The sequence below is a fragment of the Cupressus sempervirens genome, chromosome 10, assembly GCF_028749045.1.
Source record: "Cupressus sempervirens isolate cs-2001-9-10 chromosome 10, ASM2874904v1, whole genome shotgun sequence".
In the NCBI taxonomy this organism is placed as follows: Eukaryota; Viridiplantae; Streptophyta; class Pinopsida; order Cupressales; family Cupressaceae; genus Cupressus; species Cupressus sempervirens.
In genome coordinates this window covers 605,723,781-605,746,935 of record NC_143127.1, presented here as the reverse complement: position 1 = coordinate 605,746,935, position 23,155 = coordinate 605,723,781, and the positions used below count along the sequence as shown (strand labels likewise).

Below are 23,155 nucleotides of genomic sequence, written 5' to 3'. Positions count from 1 at the left end.
ATAACAATATTATTTTAATATATACATATTTTAATAACATTTACGATATTAAACTGATAGGAAAAATAAATTGAACTCTTCGAATTTTCAATCCTAAGATTTTCATTTCCAAAAACAAACCCCTTCCAAATTTAAATTTCTTAATTCCATTTTAATTCAAAACCCAAATTTCAATTTAATACTAAATTTCTTTCAGAAGTAAAACAAGGTTTTCTAAATAGTTTTTTTTTTTAATCCCGATTCCCAGAAGAAATCAAATCGCAAAAGATTCAGAAGAAAAGTAGCAAGATTCATTCAATAAAATTTGAGAAAGCAATTTCCAACAAGCACGAAGAAGACAAAGATCCGAAAGTGTTTCTAGAATGGTTCACAAACCCTACCTTGATCTGATGCTAACAATCTGGTGAAACCCTTGCTAATCCGAATCCTTCCAAGCTTCCAAAGATTTTTTTGTTCCCCTTTCCAAAAGTGTGTTCCCTGAAAACCTGTGTGTGCAATAATGACCCAAAACCCTCTAATATAGAATCTAATTACCTTTTAGGGCTTCTATCCCCACAACTCTAAAATAATAATTACTTTATTTAATTAATTCATTCATGCACAATTAATTTTCCTTTTAATTAAAATTATTATTTTATTATTCCTTTCATGCACGTTAAGTGAATTGTTAAATTACTTTATTTAACTTTCCACTTTGACTTTGCTTTTAAAGTTAATTTATAATTTTAATCTCATGCATACTTTATTAAAATACTTTTATTCAAGTTCACATGTTTTTATCTTTTAAATTAATCTCTTATATTTAAAACTCATTCATGCGAACTTAAATCTTTTCCATAAATTAATATCTTTTTTCCTTTTTAATATATTTTTGAACGTTTTAATTTGATAAATATTTATTAACTTAAATAACAATAATATTTAGCATTTATTTAAAAATGAACTCTAAATATATTATTATTAAATTAATAAATATTATTACGTTCTAAATTTAATCTTAAAACTTTTATCTTCAATTTAATTCTTTATATTTAATTAATTTCTCAATTAATTAAATATAATTAAATATTCATAATATCATAATAATTTTTCATTAAATTAAATTATTAATTTAATCTATTAATTAGACTTAATTAATAGAAAATACATCAAACACTCACAAAACAACATACACACAAAAATACTCACGGGTTTTAAAAAGGGTAGACAGTCTGTTACGAGTCCTCCTTGCAGAACAAGTATTATAGGCTTATGGCTAGGATTGGACCTGATCATTATCTTCCCATTCTCACCATTTGAGTATTTGTAATAGGGCGCACTCATCCTGACAATTCAAGGAAGTCGATGCCCGGTACCTACATCCTGCATAAAAGACGAGCATGTACATGTATATAATATATCTAAACTAAACAGACAATGGCGGGGAGTGGTTCATCGTGTAGATCCCGACTAGCAGGTGACTACGACTCCCTCCCCTAACCACATCAAACACGTCAGACAGAAAGATAAAATAAACACACACACCATACACATGCAAGTATGGGGTAAGTATAATAATCACAAATCTAAGATCAAATGCGTACATATAATAATGCATCTCTATCAATACAACATAATCATCATTAAAGACATCATGTTAACATTTTTATGAAAGAAACCACATTTACTAACTAGGATCATCAAAATACCATTAACAACACATGAATGAAATCAACTAAGCAATAATAACCGATGCATTTGTAATCAAAGTCATGAAATAATATCATAATAATGTAAATCTAGTATCTCTAAAACTAATCAATGCATAAAATTAGCCTAAGGAATTTGACAATGATAACAGAAATGCAAACTAGGGGCAGGCACTACAGAGACATGATGAGGATTACTTAATAAATATTTTATTCCTATTTCAGTAACCCAAAGGACATCTTTTAAATATTAATATGTGTAAATAATAAGACTTATATGCATTTATAATTGGGTTACTGGACTTTGAGTAATTGATTCACACCCCCCCAGTTATTCTAAACATTTCCAACACTTGAACCACCCGATGAAGAGGAATTTTTTGATTTTTAAAATTTTTTTAGCATGACTTCAGTGACATGGTCGCACTATAATGGATTAGTATTGGATAGATTCAAATTTATAGCACGAATATGTTCAACAACTTGAGAAATATCCAAATGGAGGAGAATAAGGTTGCAACAATTCCACATTAAAAATTGGATGGAAACCCAAAAATTGTGGCAAATAAATTTCAAAAGCGTATTCACGAACGATCAATCAATTTACCACCTCTATTTGGCCATCTATCTAAGTATAAAATGATGAAGACTTTGTCAACTTTGTGTCCATTCTAGCCCATAATGAAGACCAAAAATTATTGATGAACTTGTTATCCCTATAAAAATTAATACTATTTGGAAAACCAAAATGAACCCAAACATGTTCAAAAATATATTGAAGTCTCTTCTACTAAAATCATTTTTTACATGCTCCCATGATAGCCATTTTAGAAAATCTATCTACCACCACATATACAAAATTATGTCCCCTTCTACTAATTGGAAGTCTAGATACCTTTTTAAATAATTTATATATATATTTTTCAATCCTTAGAATTTTATATAAAAATTTATTACTTATTAATTTATTATAATTTAAAATCAAAATATATAAATCCCCTAATCATGTTTCTAAATTTTTAATTTATTATTTATTATTATTTTTGTACTTATCTTGACAACATTGCATAATTTAATTAATCAGTAATTTCATATACCGATATGCTTGCCTCGAGTCGGGCGCTAGAATCACGTGCCAAGTTGTATTACTCAAAACAAATTATTAATAATAAATGCAGATTGATCTGGGATTTATTACTCCGACTCATACTAGTCAAACTTTTGCCTGCAAGAGACCGGCCATGAATCTGTCCGCTTGATTATTGCTCAGGTATGGCTTTGATTCAACTTTATTCTCGATATGTTTTTATTTCAAATGATTTGTTACAGTTGGCCATGGTTGACAGAAATCTTCGATGCTCAATACTATGTTAAACTTCGCTAAATTCAGAACTTTAGTCTACCCAGTCGAATAAACTGGCGATCATGCCTCAAACTTTTGTTCTGGGTTTGGATGCCCCTTTTCTACACTAAGTATAATTTTTCTCTTGTATGAGTAAGAACTGCAGTTTTTTTTTTCAGATTAAATGATTCACATTATTATATGAAGAATTAAGTGTGAACTACAATTTTTGCGCCTCGTGCAAAACTTTAAATTGATTGCCCATGTGGTTCAGAAGGCGTTGCCAAATCGAAATCTTTTGGGTTTAATGTATGGATTGGGTCATTACAGTTTTTCTTCCTACTGTGGTAATGAATTGGAGCATATCAGTTTGTTTGTTTTCAAAATTTGTATAATGAGTTTATGAAAACCATCTGCATGTTGCTTTATTTGTAACACGGCCATATTTTTATACTATCACACTACTAATGTTTAAAGGCTCGCTATATGTTAGAGTTTAGCCACCCCTCCCTTTTCACTTTTCTGACTTCGGAGTTGATTACCTACTTTATCTCTACGTTTCAAATGGATTATCTAGCTAGTCCCCGTTGCTCTATATTTTCCCAAATAAATCATCATACCCTTTTTGGCTTTTCGTCGAGGTTTAATCGCTTCATACGAATTTTGCAAGACTTTAACCAGAGTATATATCGTTATATGTCTTTCGTTTAGTCTAACATTTGCCTGATTAGAGATCCATCTTATTACACATTGAAAGAAAAGCAATCCGCCTTAGATTTGGTTTCTGGTTTTTCACTCAATCTCATATGTTCCTGTCATGTATTTGCTCTCCGTTCTTATTTGTTTTTGTTTTTGCATTTTAAGCTCCGCTCTACCATCAGTTTTAACTCTTTGTCCCTTTCCTAACATTTTTAGATTTTGGCATAGAATAGAGCTTTGTCTTGATCAGCTGCTTTGTATGGGCTCTCAGCTTTGACAAGGATTTTTTGCATCCATTGACTGGCTTAGATTTCACTTGTTTGGCTTAGGTTTCACTCCATTGGCTGGTTTATCCTTGAATTCTGACCGACGCTATCATCTTTTAACACTCCCTCTTAGCTAGGGAAGATAACTAAGTATGAACTGGTTTAGATATCACCTAACTCGTGATATCAAGGAGTATACAAAACATCAACTCTCATGACATTTGTATATCCTAGTTATGGTATGTGCACTGAGATCATGTCGCATGATGTCTACCATAACATATCATGACATGTCCACGGATATTATGTCACATAATATCCACCACAATTGTCTCATTAAGAACATATTGATACAAAACTGATATCAAGTCAGCATGATATCAATCAATAAGTCCAAGAGATATTAACTATCAAGACATTTCCATGAATATCAAGTCAGCATGATATTTTTCATGATGTTGAACATTGTAAAGTCGTCACCTTACAATGTTGAATACAAGTGTACATTATCAAAAAGGTCCCACCTTTCAATAATGTACACAAAGGCCCCATAAAGTCATAGAGTCACACATATGACAAAAGAGTTTCCACGGAGTCACCACAGATTCTCTTACGTGGTGTTGTCATGGCATCATACACATGACATCCACCATGAACAATATCTTCACAAGGTGGATCTATCACAACTACTCCCAGAGGGTGGAACAAGGGTTCCACTTTCAGCTTCTCTCTCACAGAGAATAATCTAGTAAAGTACATTTCAAGAAATCACTGATGCCAAGGCTCCCTCTTAGCAAGGGCTTCATTCTTCACAACTCCACGCTAGTCTCCACATGTACAAACTTTACTTTGGTAAGAGACTTGGTGAGAATATCAGCCATTCATTCTATAGTGATAATGTACCTTGTCTAGAAATCATCTTCATGGTCTACTCCCTCTGAGTCACTGTGATCAAAGATCCACATGGCTGATCTTCTATCAATTCTCTCTGTTCTGATCACAACTTTATTCGAAGGAGTGGTCTTTCGTACACAAACGTATTGGTCTGAGTTCATAGTAACATGAGTGAATGTAATAAACTATGGATTTATCCCCAGGTTTGGCAACATCAACAATCATGATAATGTGGCTTCTACCTAAAGATCCAATTACATACATCAACTTCCTGACCTCTTTGTCTAAGGTTGCCTCTAATGATATGTCAAACTCTCTCTTGTTATAGAAGGATACTCATAATCCCAATCATTTAAGAAATCTTGCTTCAAGAGTCTCTTATTATCTGGCATGATTTATAGATGTGGCTGAAGGTGCTAGCTCCAAGATCACTTGGTAGCTACTATAAAGTCCTAGACCAAATAGTTATATGACCTTGATATTTTGTAACATCCCCTTCTCGCGGGCCTTAGCTAACAACTAGCATATTATCGAAATACAATTACTACTTCATATTCATGAAAAGGTAGTTATAACAGTTATTCTACATGTTCATATGAAAGAGATTAACAACTACAATCAATTTAACTGAAATATCATAACTAACAATTGAAGGAGTATTCAATTAGTATGATTGAATAAACATTGAAAGTCAATTCAAGTAAACAAGATATTGCCATGTTTATGAACATATTGCTATTTAAAATTTAGTTTGATCCATATAACTAATTGAAAATTTTGATTACAATTAAGGCATAATCAAATAAAACTAAATTTAAGTTTACAATACCCTAAATTCTGAAACTGGAATCCACTTAGGGCAACTTATGCAAAACCTAGGTTAGTCCATATATACCACTTAGGGCACAAAAAGTTATACCACTGTATCGTAATGACCGATACTATTTAGGGCAACAAAACCACTATAACATCCCTTATATCCCATTGCTAATTATGACAATTAAATGTAAATAAAACATAAGTTCATATTTATATTCACATGAATGAAGGACTGTTATAACAACCATCAAGTAAGTCTATCTCATACATGCAGTTACATTTCATGTTCAATTGAAAAATCAATTGATTTAATTGATTTCCTATTACATTGAAAAGGAAAACAAATTTCTAAGCATTGAAGGGAATAATGATTAAACGATTTTAACCATCTAACATACCTTCAACCTAAAACTCCAAATTCATAAAAGTAAAATACCTATTACTGGGAGATATTGGATGCAGATCTTAACTCTGTCTTGTACAAGCCTTGGTATCTGGTGGAGAGGAGAAGCATCGTCAAGGGCTTAACCTCCCAACTGCGTACTCTTAAGTATCCCCACACAATCACAACCGAGAAAGACCCTCCGTATCTGGGAATAAGCTTGGGATACCATTGTCCAACCACTGAGCATCCTCGTAACAAAGTGTCAACCCACGACTCGACTAGACAAACAAGATTTAAATATTGGACTACCATGAGTTGTCATGGATTTTAAACATCTTTTATTACTCTTTGAAAAATATGTCATAAGCCCAAGTTGACATCTAAATGATATAATATATAAATGTGCGTGTATACTTATTATTCCAAACACCTGGATCTTTGATATAATATTAATAAGTCAATATCTAAAATATATTATTATGAATTAGTTATCAATATTGAATAAAGCAATTAAATAAATTTTATTAATTGAAATGAAATATATAATTGATACTAATAGAATCTATCCAAGTAATATCTAATACTCTATAATTTATATAAAAGAAACAAAATGAATAACTAAAAAAAAATTAAATCATATTGAAAAGTCCCATGAAGGGACGCATCACTTTTGATGCACTCCTATTTAATAAGCGGACGAAACGTAGGATAAAGGGGGAGCAAAAATTGTTTTAATCAAATATACTATACTTTGCAATTGGATAAAGAGGGAAAAACAATCGATTAACATAGGTACAAAGCCTAGACATAGAAATCAAGAAAACAACGAAGAATTAAATAGACGAACCACTATTCAAGTCAAATGCTGGATTAATAAGGAGGAAGAGATGATATAAAATGCCACTTAAATCAAAGGAGAATTAGAAATCCATCTAAAACTCTCAATAAAGCAATAAAGCCGAAATTATAGGGGTTGCATCATAAGAGGTACACGATACTAAAATAATCTATTTTATTAACTAGTTTAGTTATCCTTGTTATATAAATGGTTTATAGTTTTCTCTCCACACAATTATGTGTGATTCAAAGAATGCTATTTTAATTTAATAAAGAGCTTTTATAATTTTGGCATTATCAAATGTAAAGGATTAATTGATGTGTAGAAAGATAATAATATTATTTTATAGATCTAAGTAATTAATTCACTGTGCCAATGTGGAGATTGTGCTCATCTCTATATGAATGGGTACGTGCTAGTATAGAGTTTGAGGTCGTCTCTATATGAATGGTTAGATAGAATCTCATTGTGCCAGTGCAAGAAGTGAGATCCTCGTATGGATGGCTATCATGCCAGTGCGAGAGATGTGTAACCCTGTATGAATGACTACATGAGTAATAAATGGAACCTCATAATGCAAGTGCAAGAAGTGAGATCCTCATATGAATGGCTTTTGTGCCAGTACGAGAGATGAGTAACCTTGTATGAAAGGCTAGAGGAGAAATGGATAATGACTAGAATATTCTGGTGATGTCAACATATGCATATGTGAATCTTAAGGGGTGCACTCTAGAGAAGACGATTGAATAACTAAGGGTTATGAAACCTGATCTAGAGACGTCTTTAAGGTTGGGGTTAGATTAGAGGGTAGAATAGTGTAAACATATTGGTTATTGGTTATTATTATGATTCTAACTATTGTTTTGCAGGTAATACTCGTCCCAAGGTAACCCTAGTAGTGGGGACATTACAAAATATAACATAAAATCACTTTATGTTATGTTTGCAAGTTACTTTATCATTTAAATTTATCACATAAAGTAACTATATAGCACTTTATGTTATGTTTTTGAGTTGAGTTGCTTTTTAAATTTTCACTTAAGTGACTATATTAACTATATAGTTTGATTTATTTTTGAGTAACTTAATGTTTTATTTGAAACATCTAAATTAAATATTACTTTTTGAAATAATATTTGCCCATAATATGTTAATTCTATTATGCAAATGTTATTTTTGACCCAATTAAGTGATATTTTCTCAAAAATCAATTAAACATGTGCTTAATTGATCACTTAAGTTGTGCAGAACAGGTCTTTCAACCCATTTGCATGCAAATATGCTTCAAGAGACCACGTTTTTGAACTAAAGGCATGTAACTTAAAATGTGCAACGGGCCTTCTAGAGTGAGACTTGCATATTTGAGTGTTTTTAAAATGTGCAATGACCTCCAGAGAGTGCGTTTTGCACTAAAAGACTTATTTTAACATGTTTTTAAAATATGCATTGCCTGTCCTAGAATGTGTTTTGCATCTAGATAAAAAGCACATATTTTAAAATATGCCAAAGCACTCCTAGAGTGTGTTGTGCACGAGGAGCACAAAAGCATGTTTTTAAAATATGCTAAGGCACTCCAAGAGTGCATTTTAGACCAATTCTCATGTTTTTAAAACATACAAACTCCCCATGAGAGTGCGTTTTGCATAGAAAGCCTAATCCATCTTATTTAAAATATGCAAACTCTGTTCTAGAGTGTGTTTTGCATCTCTTTCATGCATTGACAAAGATAGAAACCGAATTTTAAAGATTCAAGGGCAAAAAACTTCATGTTTTCCCTCTCCAAGAACATCTTTTTCACCAAAATGCCTAGATCTGCCCGTGTAATGGCTTGGAATCTCCAAGACCAAGGTTGTTTTTACATTTTTTTGCATTCCCATGCCCTAAGCGTTGATTCTCATGCAAAAAAGTTCAGTTTTATGATGTCTTGGAGCCATGTTTTAGCAAAAAATGCCCAGATTTTGAGTTTTAAATCACATTTTTGACCAGCGATGAATCAATTTGGGTTTCAATCTATATCTTTGCCATTGGTGAAGACGTTTTTGCATTCCAAGATAAAAAACAACTCATTTCATAGCATTCCAAGAACACATTTTTCAAGAAAATGCCGAAGAGTTCCGTTTTGAGCAAAAACATTTTGTGTTTTGAGGGAAAGAAAGCATATTTTTGGCATATCCATGCCAAAACCAACCACTGAATGCTCATCAATCATCCATTACTTGCATGGGTGGAAGAAGTCAAATAGTTGTTTGTGAATCCGGATTTGAGGAAGAATTGGTCTTCAAGTCTATAAATCTTGCTATTTTGGCTCTTTGATCTCCAAGTGAGTAGACAAGTTCAACCTTGCTTATTAATTCATGCTTATCTTGCTATTTTGTTGCATATTTTAGGTTGATGTTGCACACTTGTTCAAAGATGTGCCATGAAAAGTGCATTTTGCCTTTAAATATGATGAGAACTTTCATTTTCACATTTTTGGATTTTCCCCAAACTCCAAATTCGAATTTGCACTTGAAAGCAACTTGCTTGTTGACATGTTTGAGTTAAGACCAAAGGTTTTGTGTTTGTTTTCCTTGTTTGTTTGTTTGCTTTCTCGTTTTTCTTCTTTTGGAAGAAGTTGCAAGTTCTTTCCCAAGAACTTAAGTGTTTTTCACTTAACTCCACCTTCCACTATTTCATACAAGTGCATCATTTCATTCCTCATTCCTCATTACATGCCATAGCACATTGCATTTCACCCTCCATCTGCAATTGCACGTAATCGCATTCTTCAAACCTCATTGCATGATTACATCAAGTCCAGATTACATGTAAATCACTTTACATGCAATTGCATCTAGAGAACCATTCTTCGAACCTCATTGTATGATTACATCAAGTCCGGATTACATGTAAATCACTTTACATGTAATTACATCTAGAGAATCCAACTTTGGTAGGTCACTCTTTAAACATCAAATTTGTCATTTGCACACATCCATATGCATCCCAACTTGCATTCTTGGCCATACCCACAAAAGTCCGTCTTTGCCCACATGCAATCCACCCTTGAGAGTCTGATTTTACGTCTAATTACATCTAGAGAATCCGACTTTGGTAGGTCACTCTTTAAACATCAAATTTGTCATTTGCACACATCCATATGCATCCCAACTTGCATTCTTGGCCATACCCACAAAAGTCCGTCTTTGCCCACATGCAATCCACCCTTGAGAGTCTGATTTTGGCCCTTTTCACCCAAATACATATTTCCAGTTCATTTCCAGCCATCATATGTGTTCCATAAGTATCTAATCCATACTTCGAACACTCATCCCTCATGGATTTGTCATTGTAACTCAAGTCCCAAAGTTTTCATGGATAGTATCTCATTGGAAGATGTTTTCATTTTCATGTTGCGACTCACTCTTCAAGATTTGTCAAAAGTTTTTCAAAAAATAAAGACATCCACTGAAGAAAACGTGCTTCGAATCTCAAGAAGCAGTAATTTATGTGATCTCCATTTTCCCAATGGTTGTCCGAGAACCCGAGTTTGTGTGGGAATACGCTAAGCACTTTTCTTCAAAAAAAGAGAGAGAGTTAAAGGTATTGATAGAAAGTTGTTCCGAGTTTACATCTGGACACCATCGAGAAGGTTTTCAAAGTGTCAAAGATTCTAGAATGTACCAATCTACAAAGGAGAATTCACGACGACTCGAACGAGAAAAAGCTTGACCATATCAAGTTTTCAAATGACAATTAGAAGCTCATCTAAGAGGATGCAGTGGTGTAGAATACCAGAATCCCCGATCCTGCAAGCAACGCCAAGTACAAGGCCCTTCAGAACAATCCCTAGGATTGTTTCATTTCTCTTCCGTCTTCTTCCTTCTTTAGTTTTCATGTTTGTAGATTGGAGAGGATGTATTGCATGAAATTGTTTAATTACATATAATTCGATTTACATGTCCTTATGACATGTAATTCAATAATTTCTTTTGTTTAGTTAGAAAAGGTCAAAGTTGGTTGAGTTGCTCCCACTTTTTCCTCCATTTTCTCAACTCCTTTGCCTATATAAAGGAGTGCCCTCTCATTGCAAAACTCATCTTTTGTTGTATGCAAGAAAGCTCTGCCAAACTTGTGCAAGTATAACTTTGATTGTGTAGTAGGAATTTGGGAGAAAAGTGAATAAAAGAAGCTATTGGATTTGAAGCTTTCCTAGTAAGCAATTGTGATAGAGAAAATTAGAAGCTTTGACTGTAGTTTGTGCCTATTGTCTTTGATTTATGTTATTATTGTGTGTTCAATAATAAAGCATAGTGAGTTAAGAAGCAATTGGAGCCGAAGCCTGACTGGGAGCGGTTGTGGTAATACATAGACTAGAAGTTTTCACTGTAGCTTGTTTTACCATCTCAAATTCATGAAAAATAAGTAATAGAATAGAGATATCTACTTCTGGAAGTCTTTGCTCCCCAATAGTAGTGTTTCTTCTTATAAATTAGACAAATAGGACTTAGAGCCAAATTGGTACGCTTTCAGCTAGCCTTTGAGTTAGTGTTGGTTTATTGGTATCACCATTTACAACTTTAGATAGAAGTGTAGTTCGAGGTTTCATCTTGCCCATTACTCGCTCCACAAGTAAGTGGATTCTTTTCTAAAAGTTAAGAGGAAAGAATATTGGTAATACCCTTTCAAATCTCTCAACTTCTTGCTTACCTTGAGTTGATCCAAGGAACGGTGAGAAGGGGGAGCCTTCCCTTTAAGGTATGAGAGGTTTTGTCTCATACGCTGTGGCTGGTCTAGCTATTTTGTGACTGGATTTTCGCAAAACTGTCAGTTGCAAAATATCCACCCAATACGTTGATAAGTAGGAGATATTTCCACAACAAGTCAAATTATGATATTGCTATCAGAATTCAACTGTGTAGTTCTGAGTCAAACTCAGTGACCTATGTTTCATGAGTAGTTTCACATAAACCCATCTCCAATTTCAACTGTGTACTTTTCATTGCCAAATCATTCGAATAGCTTCCAAAACCATTTTGTCAAAATCCTTTTGCAATAAATTACATATGTCCCCTTGGATTAGAAGCATGCACCAATCTTAACGAGTTCATATCCAACATGAAGTCGCACGTTCGCAGTAGGAACCTTTGAGTCACCTCTATGATCTTCACAATCTACAGAGGATAGAGTGTCTGTTGGCACTTTATTCTATGTTGGTGTTGGTCATAAAACACCCTTGAACAAGAAACTATGTCAGAGCTCACTTTACATCTAAAAAGTTTTAAATCCCTCAAATACCAGTACAAGTCCTAAAATTTCATTTAGAGTCATCAATGATATTTGTCTGTATGAATGCGTAGGATTTTACAATAAGTCCCACAAAAACTTTCCATTTGACAATTCAGAAATTCCATTTATTTTCAGAGAATGGTGAAGAGCTTCTGTATTGACAGATGATGGTCGTGATAGCACCCAAGTGCTGGGAATTCTTTTAAAAATAAATCAAAACTGCCACTGCTATGCTTGACGGTGAATGAAGTTATCATTGGTTTTTTGCAAAGCTTGAATAGATATGTGCAAAGGAGAGCTGGAAAAAGTTGAAAAGCAGAGGAGATAGCTGTATGTTGATGGCTTTTCTTCTGTGATGATAGAGACAATGGCAACATTCCAAAAGTGATATAAACAAAATCAAGTTGAGAGAAGCCATTGCAGAACTGTGATCAGAAGCCAAGAAGATAAATTTAGATGAAGAAAATGGAATGGGAGGATGATAAAATAAAAGTTCCAAAAGCAATTTTAGTCACCTCTGGCTAATGGTAATAATAGTTGTAATGTATAATAACCAGAAGGTTATTCTAGCCAGTATAAAGTTTATAATTTATATTTTCTTGTACAATTAAAAACTAATAATTTATACTTTAGCCTTAGGTTTTAATTAATGGTTTAACTTAAATTTTTAGTGAGGTTTAAGTATTTTTATGAAGTATTAATGTAATATACTCACTAATATTTTAATATTATATTAAATAATTTAGTTTAATGGTTGTTGAATTTGATCACAAGTTTTATCATAAATTTTTTTAATTTGAATTCTTTCCTTACCAAACTTGAACATGATCCCAAGCTTTGTGACTTAGGTTGGAACTATGCAATGCTTTTGAAACCCAAAAGCCTTGAAGAAATTTCATTTTTGGCAAGGGTCTTATCTGATAAATCATTACACATTCTATTAGGATCATCCTTCTCTTTTAATTGAATGTATTACCTTGCTTTGAACTTTTCAGAGCTATCTTTGACAAGCTGGTGGTTTTTCTAGTGTTTATTCTCAAGTATTGGTGCAGTTTGTACCAATATCAGTTACGGAGATTATCTTGCTTCTATGCTAAATATATATTGGGTTAAGGAATGAAGTTATTTTTCGTAAATGTGGGATAGTAGCTGACATTTTGAAAATTTGTGTAGCAATCTACTCTTTGTGGGAACTGTGCTCAATTCTATTATTGATTGAGTTATAATCTGTTTTTTTATAATTAGAGGAGACCATTACAAAGTGGATTATCTTTTCTATTTTTAGATAGCAGCAAATATTTAATAAAAATAAAATTTATTTTACACTGTCAATGGAACAAATTTGTTCAAAAAACCCAAAAGTTTTTGGATCTCAAGTAAATAATCCAGTAAGGAAGTTATTGTAGAAATTAACTTATTGTTATTGTCAGATGTTAATAAAGTCTTTGGGATTCTATAGGTTTGATGTTTGCGCTTACCATGCATCAAGCTGGGCGACTGTTGTGGTCAGAGGCCTGAAGCACATGAACTAAAAAATCGAGCCGAAACAAAATAACGGAGGTAATGGATCAAAGTGTAAGCAAGGAAACATGTTCCCTTCAAAAATTCTGGGAGGATCCTTCTATTATAAAGTGGAACAAAAGAACCGCTCATGTTCCCTTGCACTGCCATGCAACAGTTGAAGGTACCAATTTTGTAGAACTGCTTGTTTACATGAGTACTAAATAGGTTGGAGGGATTGTGGAGAACTTGTTATCTGCTATTTATGTAGATATTGATGGAAGATAAAATTGTGCTTTATGTGTAGGTTATGAAAGTTGTTGTGATTCAATTTTATTGCATTGGCCTGGCAGATTTAAATGTTGACCAATGCTATTTTGGATTAAAAACAAAAACACGATTAACTTGGAAATCTGATGTTTTAACTGTTTGTAGATTATATGGAAGTAATATAATGGAGTTATTTCTCATTTTCTCATCATAGCATGCATGTGGACAGTACCTTCATGTTTAGCTGTGTAACAGCTAAGCCTAAACCTAAATGCATTTGTCATATGGAAAAGCCGTCATATTCTCAACATATTTTAATATAAATTTTCGATCACTTTTTGATGACCAAAATTCCCTTAGATTGAGATGAGCATGCTATCAGTAAATATTATTATTGATAACTATCAGCACAGCCAAATCTTGTGAGGGCAAGGTGAGAATATATGGTGAATGAGAGGTAGATTTCTGCAATCTATGAGATAATCTTTATGTTGTTTCTGAATTTGATTGTGTTTTTTTGTTGCATCGACATTTCGGATCACACTCCGCAGTCCATCATCATAATGACAGAGAGCATAAGGAGAAAAAAATCATCCCGATGATGGATCACAGAGTGTGATCTGAAATGTTGACGCAAAAAAACACTCACACAATCAAATCCAGAAGCAGCATACAGATTATACAATGAATGAGTAATGATTTTAAATTTTTAATATATTATTTTCAATAATAACAATGCCTACAAAGATGTAACAATGGATTGCAGAAAATATAGAGATATGCTGAGGTTTCAAAGAATAACACACATATATGAATAAAGCTTCTTCCGCAATAAATTTCTGCTTCAATGATCAATATATATGCTTTCACAACACTTTGATTATTGAGAAATACAAAACTTGTTGCAAATACCAAAAATATATGGTGACATCCAAACAAAGCTTGTAGTACAAATACAACCTTTGTGTGAGGTTGTTCTTGTTCTGCAATCTCCAAGAAATCAAAGGGTGTTTGTTCTTACTCTCCAAAATCCAAGGGCTTTTGTCATTGAATCCTACAGCTGAACACAAGGCTCAAACTATGACAAAGAAGACTTAATAAACTGGCAGATGTCTCAAAGACCAACAAGCTCCTCTATATATAGCATTAATACGTCTTCATTCCCCTCTCAAAGTTAACAATAAAAAATAAACGAGATTCTCTTCTAAAGTAGCTCAACTTTGTCTTGTAACTCATTAATTTCTTGTCATAAAATTTGTTATGAAGAATTTACAGAAACCCATGCCCCCATATTATTTATTATCATATTCTTTGCTGCTTCTAATCCATGGCCACTTTACTAAAATGTTTTTATATCCTTAGAAGGAAAATAAGGATAAAGCCCACATAAGTTAATAATTTAAAAAAAAGGACATTACAAAAGTAGAAAGCACTCTCACACTAGCCTGGAAGTGCATAGTAATCATTGTGCTAGGCATTTAGGCTTTAAGATGTGCAAAATATTGGCTTTTGTTGCATGTGTTGAAAGTTAGGCCCCCCTTGCAACTCCCTAGGCTTTTACAAACATGTTAGTGCTTTTACGGTTTAATGATTTTCTGTAATTTGTTCACATTGAGAGTGGTTATATTTACAACAGTGCATGTGTTGAAAGTTTAGGACCCCTCTTGCATTTGGAAATGCTATAACATCTAGGGTACATTTTAGTTTAGTGAGATTACAAATAGATAGTTGGATTCACTTGATCAATACGGTCAAATAAATGGAGATGTTGTACAATGCTCGAGTCTGGAATTAGAGCCAATATTAATTGAATTTCAAAGTTATTTTGCAATTAAGAGTTCAAAATTATAAGAATGCTTAATTAGGGTTAACTATAATTTCCCTTCTAAGATTTCTTCTATCTTCACAATCTAATGGTCATACCTTTGGGGTTTTGATTAAGGGTCTAATATCATGTCCCCTTTCCAAGGACAATGACTTTTTTTGCATACTTAGTCCATTTTGCCTTGGTCCGGAGGGCTAACCGAGTTTTCTTTGGGATATTTTCAATTTTTGGTCTAGGCAGTTTTAGTTGTTGGCCAACCAGAGTTGTTGCACTGTGATTTCCACACACTATTTATTGTAAGTCAACATGCTCAACATTCTCGGCGTTTTAGAGTTGGACTAGAAGCATCTTGTTGAGACTTTTTTGGCAAGCTATCACACGTGCGTATCTAAGTCCATGTGATTAGAGATTTTAATGCCTGAAGATTTACCTGATTTATTATAAAGCATAAGATGACTTTATAACTTAATTTCATATTGTTAATGTCACTTTATTATCTATGGGCACTTTATTTCCTTAAGTGGTGAAAACGTATTAATTTAAATAGGAAATAAAGAATCAGAAAGGGAAATGTAAAGAATCACTTGTTTGTGCTTTAAAAGGGAAGAGGGAGCTCATTTTCAACATACTTGGTTTTGTGATTTGGATTTCATTTTCTCTCTTGGAGAGTTATTTTTGAAAGCTTCATCTTTCAATAGGTTAGAGGACAGAAACCCTCAAGCTCGGACAATGGACGAAAACCCATTGTCGGTTGGAGATATCGTGTAGGTCTTTCACATTGTATTCCAAGTTCATCTTTTCTATTTTCCAATCTTGTAGTTATTGTATCTACGATTGATTTCTTGGTCATTTGTTAAAGAACTTCAATGAAACGTTATTTTTGGAAATGTATTCCTGCTAGAGATTTATTGCAAAATATTTTGAGACTTCTTTTATCTGGTTATCTAATGGGATTTTGGTGATGAAATCTTGAAATACATTGCATCAATGTATTTGTTTAAAACTATTTGAGATTCTGTTAAGGGTTTTGGGAAAATATCTGGTTAGGGATAGTATAGTGGTATCAGAGCATTGAACTTTTACATCCTGTTGGGTATATTCAAAGCTTTTATCAGAGACAAATTCATTGGAAGATTTTATCAGAAATAAATTTACCCAAGGAGCTTTACCAGAGACAAATATGCAAAATGTTCTATTATCAGCTTATTCTGTGTCTACTCAAAGATTTGTTATATTAAAAGTTGTAAAATTTCCAAGGTCTGGGAAACCGTGAGCTGGATTGAATTAATATATTGGCGGCAAGTTGAATGAACTCGACATGAGTTTTCATTTCTACTGTGGATTTCATTGTTCTGCAGAATAAATTGTTTTTTCTAGAGCCTTGCAAATTGTTGTAAATATATATTGTCTTGCAAATAATTGATAGAAGCTTGTGGGAAAAATGATATAATAAGAAATTGAAGGTCCTCGCACATTAGACTTCTGAACTTTGAGAGAGTAGCTATGGGAAAAATACATGGCTTGGGAAAAATTAGGAAAGATATTGTTAAGCTTCAGCAACAATCAGTCTAGAATTTCCAACCTGATATATGAGTAGAAATACTCGACATATATGATGAGTACAGCAAATTTCCTCCACAGGCTCAAAAAGATTTATCCTTCATTGGTTATATGGGCTTTCATCCAAAGCCACAAAACAAGAATGATGTGGCAAAGAAAAAGTAGTACGAATTGGCCAGAGATCCTCTTGCAAAAGACAGGTGCAAAATTTATATGAGGAGTTTTCAGCAGACAATAATCAGCCTACAGGTGGACCTAATTTCAAACAGGATTTGGAAGGCAATGAAGGAGAATGTACTACACAGTTTACAGGTGGACTTGAAAAAGAAGAGGAACCAACTACCAACGATTTGCAGCCATCTCATGATCATGTGGAAGATGTAAAAAATGGTGTAGGTCTATTGATAGGTAGTATGGAGGTAGAAGTTTCTTGCGAGGCTGCCTATAGTAGTGTTCTTGATGGGCATGGTGATAATGCATTGGAGAAGACTATCCAATCAGCCAATGGTGAAGAGTCATCATCTTTTGTGAATGCTGATGCTGATTTTGATTCAAATTTAAGGGTCTCTACTTATGGTATGAATTCTTCTTGTGAGGAATGTATTTTTGAGTACATTGCTGCCCCTATTTCGTTTTTTGTAGCTGGGTATGAAAGATGACATTGATGATCTGAATATGTATGATGAAACACTTTGTCCCATCTCATGTGCATTTGACTTATCTCATGCACCTACCTATTCACCCCATTTGGATAGTCAATGAAAGTGACTGAAAATAAAATTGTTTTGATTAAGTAAAAACAGGTTTTAAAGGATCCGAAACCTTTACATCAACAGAGTTCTAGAGATAAGCATTAGAGAAGAACAACAGAGAAAAGTATCCAAAAACAACATGAAACAGACCTCAAAAAACAAACAAGAGGTCATACAAGACAGAGCTGGAAAGGACAGCAAAAGAACAACAAAGGAACAGCAACCGACCAGCTAAGAAGTTTTTATCAGGTCAACAGCCTGATCCATCAGAGTGTGCATGGTTTCAGCAGCAGCCTTCACCTCATCTTTCTTACTGGTTTCCTCAATCTTCTTCGAGTGGGCCTGGGTACGTTTACTTGATCCCTGAGTATCAGCCCCCGGAGGGGAATCCTAGCCCTTATTAGCCTCATTCTTCTTCAAGAAATTACTCACATTGTCCACCAATTGTTTAACCTGTTTATCCATATTACCCATCCTGGTTTCAAGTTTGGACACCTTCCCCTGAATGTTGCTGATATCCTTATCCACGACCCTTTGTTTAGCTTCCATCACTGGAATCTTATGCATGAGATTTTTCACTTCTTCAGCATTCCCTATGACCTCCGAAAGCTTATCAATGTGCTGTCCTAAAGTTCTTTCTCCTTTGGATGTTTTACTAAGTTGTTCCATTTCCTTACTCAGCAGCAACATTTTATGCTTGAGGATACCAATCTCCTTCTGAATAGAACCAGGGTTGCCGAATAAGCCCTTAGAAGACCCTCGCCCACCTTCGGCTTTATCACCCAAATCTGACATGGACCCCTGTTCACCATCATCTCCATAGTCAGATTCCCCACACTTCTTAGTATCATACTTATCCTTCTGTCGCCGCAGGGAATTTCTTTTCCTCTCCAACCGTTGAGCCAGAGGCTCATCATTAGGAGGAGAGACCCGCTCATCTTGACATCCTTTACCCTTTCCTTTGCTTCCACTCCTCTTTTTGTAATGATCTCTGACAATTTCTTCCACAAAGTCACTTTCCCGGTCTCGATCAGAATCTTCCTCAACATTCTTTTTCTTCTTTTTGGAGCTGCCACCCGAGCCTTTTTTCGAGCTGACCAGACCCCCCTCAGCTTCATCTTGCGTCTCAGAGTCATAGCCCTTATCCTGAATACTCCCTTCCGTATCTTGATTAGCCCCTTTCAAGGTTCTGGGTTTCAGAACTTTTTTGGATTTCAGCAAGTTCATAATCAAAACCATGAGACCCTCATGGCAGACATGCTCGCCAGTCGGGTCTTTCTGGATGGCCTGGGTAGATATGGTAAGAGATTGCAAAAGATAGAAAGGAAAATTTACCCTAACATCATGTCGGAAATGGTTTGCTAACATAAAGTGGTATCCATACAATTTTGTAAATCTTCCATCTAGAGTCAAGTATTCCATAATCACAAAGAGCACAAAACGTCAAGTACGAGAAATAGAGGCCGGGTTATAATACGAGTTACCTATTTTAACCAGACGATTTCTCTCCTATTCTGTCTCCACAAAGTCATCAATCGCCTTATCTGAGAGCTTCCTCTCCCTATAAAAATTTATCCCGTCCATATCCAGCCCTGTAACCTTCGCAATGACCTCTTCCGTGACATTCATCCGCTGGTTCCCAACCAACACCGAGCCGTCCTTCCATGATTTAACAAACTGGTGTGTAATTGCAGGGTTATTTCCTCTGAGTCTCTCCATATAACCAGTGAAATTGCTGCGCCTAAGAATGTCCCACACCTCGAGCTTATTCTTCCACTCCACGCAGCTAGGCGGTTCCACCCATTTCCTCTTTCCCACCATAATCTTTGTGTCTAATTCACTTTGCTTGCTTTGAAAACCCTAGATCACTTTGCGAACACCACTACCGAAACGAGGAGAGGAAGAAACAACCCATAATCTGTGCGAACTGCCCACATTCCTAAAAATTATAACCCACCTCACTCCAAAGGAGTTAATCTCATAATTCATTGACAGCATCATAATTAAAGGATTTTTGCTGAGATCTCCATTTATCATGCTTAACATGATTGCGGCCATCTGGAGGTAATGAATCATATGACTCCCATATGATTTTATGATCATTACAACACGCCACATTCGAAGCCCAATCGGCTAAACCATTGGCTTCCCTATAGTTGTGGGATATTATGCAATATTGGAATGACTTAATAATGTTAAAAGCCTTAGATATAATATTGCTAATAGTCCATGAAGGTGGATTGATTTTATTTAAACAATTAATGATGTTGAGTGAATCACCTTCAATCCATATATTCATCAAATTCAAACCTTTGGCGTAAATAAGACTGTGAAGAGCAGCAGAGGCTTCAGCAACGTGATTAGTTTGGCTCCATAATGGTATGGCCATACCACCAACAAAGTCACCATTAGAATTTCTAATCACAACTCCACATCCAACAGTGCCCGGGTTTCCTTTCGAGGCCCCATCAAAGTTAATTTTAAACCAATTAACCGGAGGACAATCCCATCTTACATTATCCCTTGGGTTAGGATCCTTTGTATTCATATTCAAACTCCTTATATTCCAATTATTAAGCACCCCAACGTCCCACTCATTACAAGGTTGCTGTCCAGTACCACAAATTGTAATGTTTTCAATCAAAAGGACCTTGACTTTATGGAAAATCTGAGCAGCATTGGATTCTACCCCTCTAAAGATCATGTCATTACGTTCCTTCCATATGCCCCAGCACAGATAAGGAAGAATAAAATCCCACAATTTGATAGTCAAAGAATTCTTGGAAGGAGCCTTCCAACTAGAAAAGAACAGCTGGATGGTAGCATGGGAAACCCAATCCACATTCATTAAACTCCAAATTTTATCCCAAACCTTCTTTGCAAAGGGACAATGTAGCATAATATGTTCCACCGATTCCCCATCATTCTTGCAGAGAAGACATCGATTAACAATGATGAAACCTCTCTTCTTAAGATTGTCAAGAGTTAATATTTTATTTTGCAAAAGAATCCAAAAGAAGATATTAACTTTGGGAGTCATACCTTTCACCCAAGCCTTAGCCCAGCAAGGTTCATCATGATCCTCAAAAGAATTAGTAAAGGCTGAAGCAATAGAGTACATACCACTGGGATCGGCTTTCCAAATCAGAGCATCCTCTTCATGGTTCAGACAACAAGCATTCAAGCATTTAACAAGCTCCGCCAAATTTAGATCCACCCTAAGAAGATTCACCCACAAATCATCCTTCCAATAATCACCGACCAAAGTACCAAACTGATTCTTGCACTGCTACATATACCCATTCCACCTTGGGTCATCACAAAGGGGGTAATCCAAGATCCATATATCTTCCCAAAAAAGGACTTTCATTTCATTTTCCACCTTCCATTTTGCAGCTCTATCACATTTTGATAATATATATGAGATGTTTGAATTATTTTTTTGGAATGAAGAATTAGAGAAAGACAAAAGGGACTCAAAGAGGACTTTTCACATTTGCATGTGATTAAGGAAGGGATGAAAACAATGAAATTAGACTATCTACCTCTTCTTTTAGACAGGGATCATCTTCTCAATCTCACAGAGATCTATTGTAATGAATCCTCAACAGGCTATATCCTTAACAAACATCAATTTGCTTTTGCTAATCAATAGTTTGATATTGTGTCAAACATTTAGCAGGCAAATTATTATCACTCAATAAATAATGCTTTAGATTCACAACCAGCTGCTCACAATTTTAATTGATTTAGTCTTTATCAATTTGGACAAATGAACACCACTAAACAATTTAGAAGTAATTCTATAATTGATGGCAATGCTACTAATATCCAATTTAAAAATTGACTTTTGGAAATTTACAAGAATGCAATAATGAACCTGGAAATTGACTTCTAATAGATGAAATATGGAATGCAACTCTCAAGAAAAAATCCAATTTACTCATAGGTACAAAAATACATGCTCCTCGCTTATAATCACAGGTGCTCTAAAACCTGGTTGTTGTCCTCCAATAATTGATTGCACCCTTCCACAAAGTCTAAAATCGCTGCCAAATACAGGGATGACAGGCACAGTACATTCCTCTTTAACCACTCCAAACAACAGACAATAATGACGTTCTAAATCACAAATTCTCCAGCTACAATGAAATTCCCAAGTACAGTACATAACAGTCGGGAAATACAATTCTCAGAATTAATTCACAATACCTCAATTGTGAATTACTAGGCACTTCTTAATTCCAAACCCTTATACTTCAGCAAGGGTAAAGAAATTGGCAAACTCAGAAACTCTTCGCAAGCAACAAAAGAAAATATTCAATCGGATGCTTTACTCATCAAATGGGCTCATATTTATAATCTCCAAATGGCACAGAGTTTCCCAAATGAACTTAACTCAAGAAGCTTCCCACACACAACGTTAAAACATAATAAAGTGCCATTATAAACTAATTTATCAATTGCTTTTGGCTCCGAAAATGACCTTTTCTACTATAACTCGAAATTTTGACATGTAAGGCCACTGTTTTTCTTGTTCCCATGATTTAGAACTTTTCGTCCCGGTTCCAACGAGCTATGATACTGAGGTGACCAACCAACAACACTAACAAAAATAACCTCATCGTATTTAGATATATAATAATAATAATTCACTCGTCTTGCGAAAACAACTGAAAAAACATCAAAATCGAAATTTGACAACACCAAAGTGATCTTGATGACGAAAGATGATGAATGAACCCGACGAGGTGACTTACTATAAAAATAGACGCTCCCTCCAAGATTTTTGGAGCCCAAACTTGAAGCCTGAAATAAAAACTGAGAGCATCCTCCAACTCCTCTGACTCAACTAAGCTCATTAGAACCAATAGATTGACTTACTATAAATAGTAAGTCCCTCAAATGGAGTTGAAACACACCATAGGCTGCTAGAAAACTTATAACCACACAACTAAGACCCTCAAATCCTACTGTCAGCTCACAAGGGTCGCGATGGTGAACTAACCTAGCCAACTGCAAGAACCTGCTAAAAATGGGGACATTATA

At 34.5% G+C, this 23,155-nt stretch overlaps 1 protein-coding gene across 1 annotated transcript in view; it reads left to right on the top strand.

Annotated features, from left to right (window-relative positions):
- Positions 1-2,748: 2,748 nt before the first annotated feature.
- The window catches only part of LOC149535315 (glycoside hydrolase family 2 protein), a 294,481-nt gene continuing 274,074 nt past the window's right edge, over positions 2,749-23,155 (top strand). The window contains exons 1-2 of the mRNA XM_089806686.1: positions 2,749-2,958; positions 13,659-13,883. Coding sequence (XP_089662812.1) covers positions 13,763-13,883 — 121 coding nt within the window. The 5' untranslated portion in view covers positions 2,749-2,958; positions 13,659-13,762. The remainder of the gene's footprint in view (positions 2,959-13,658; positions 13,884-23,155) is intronic.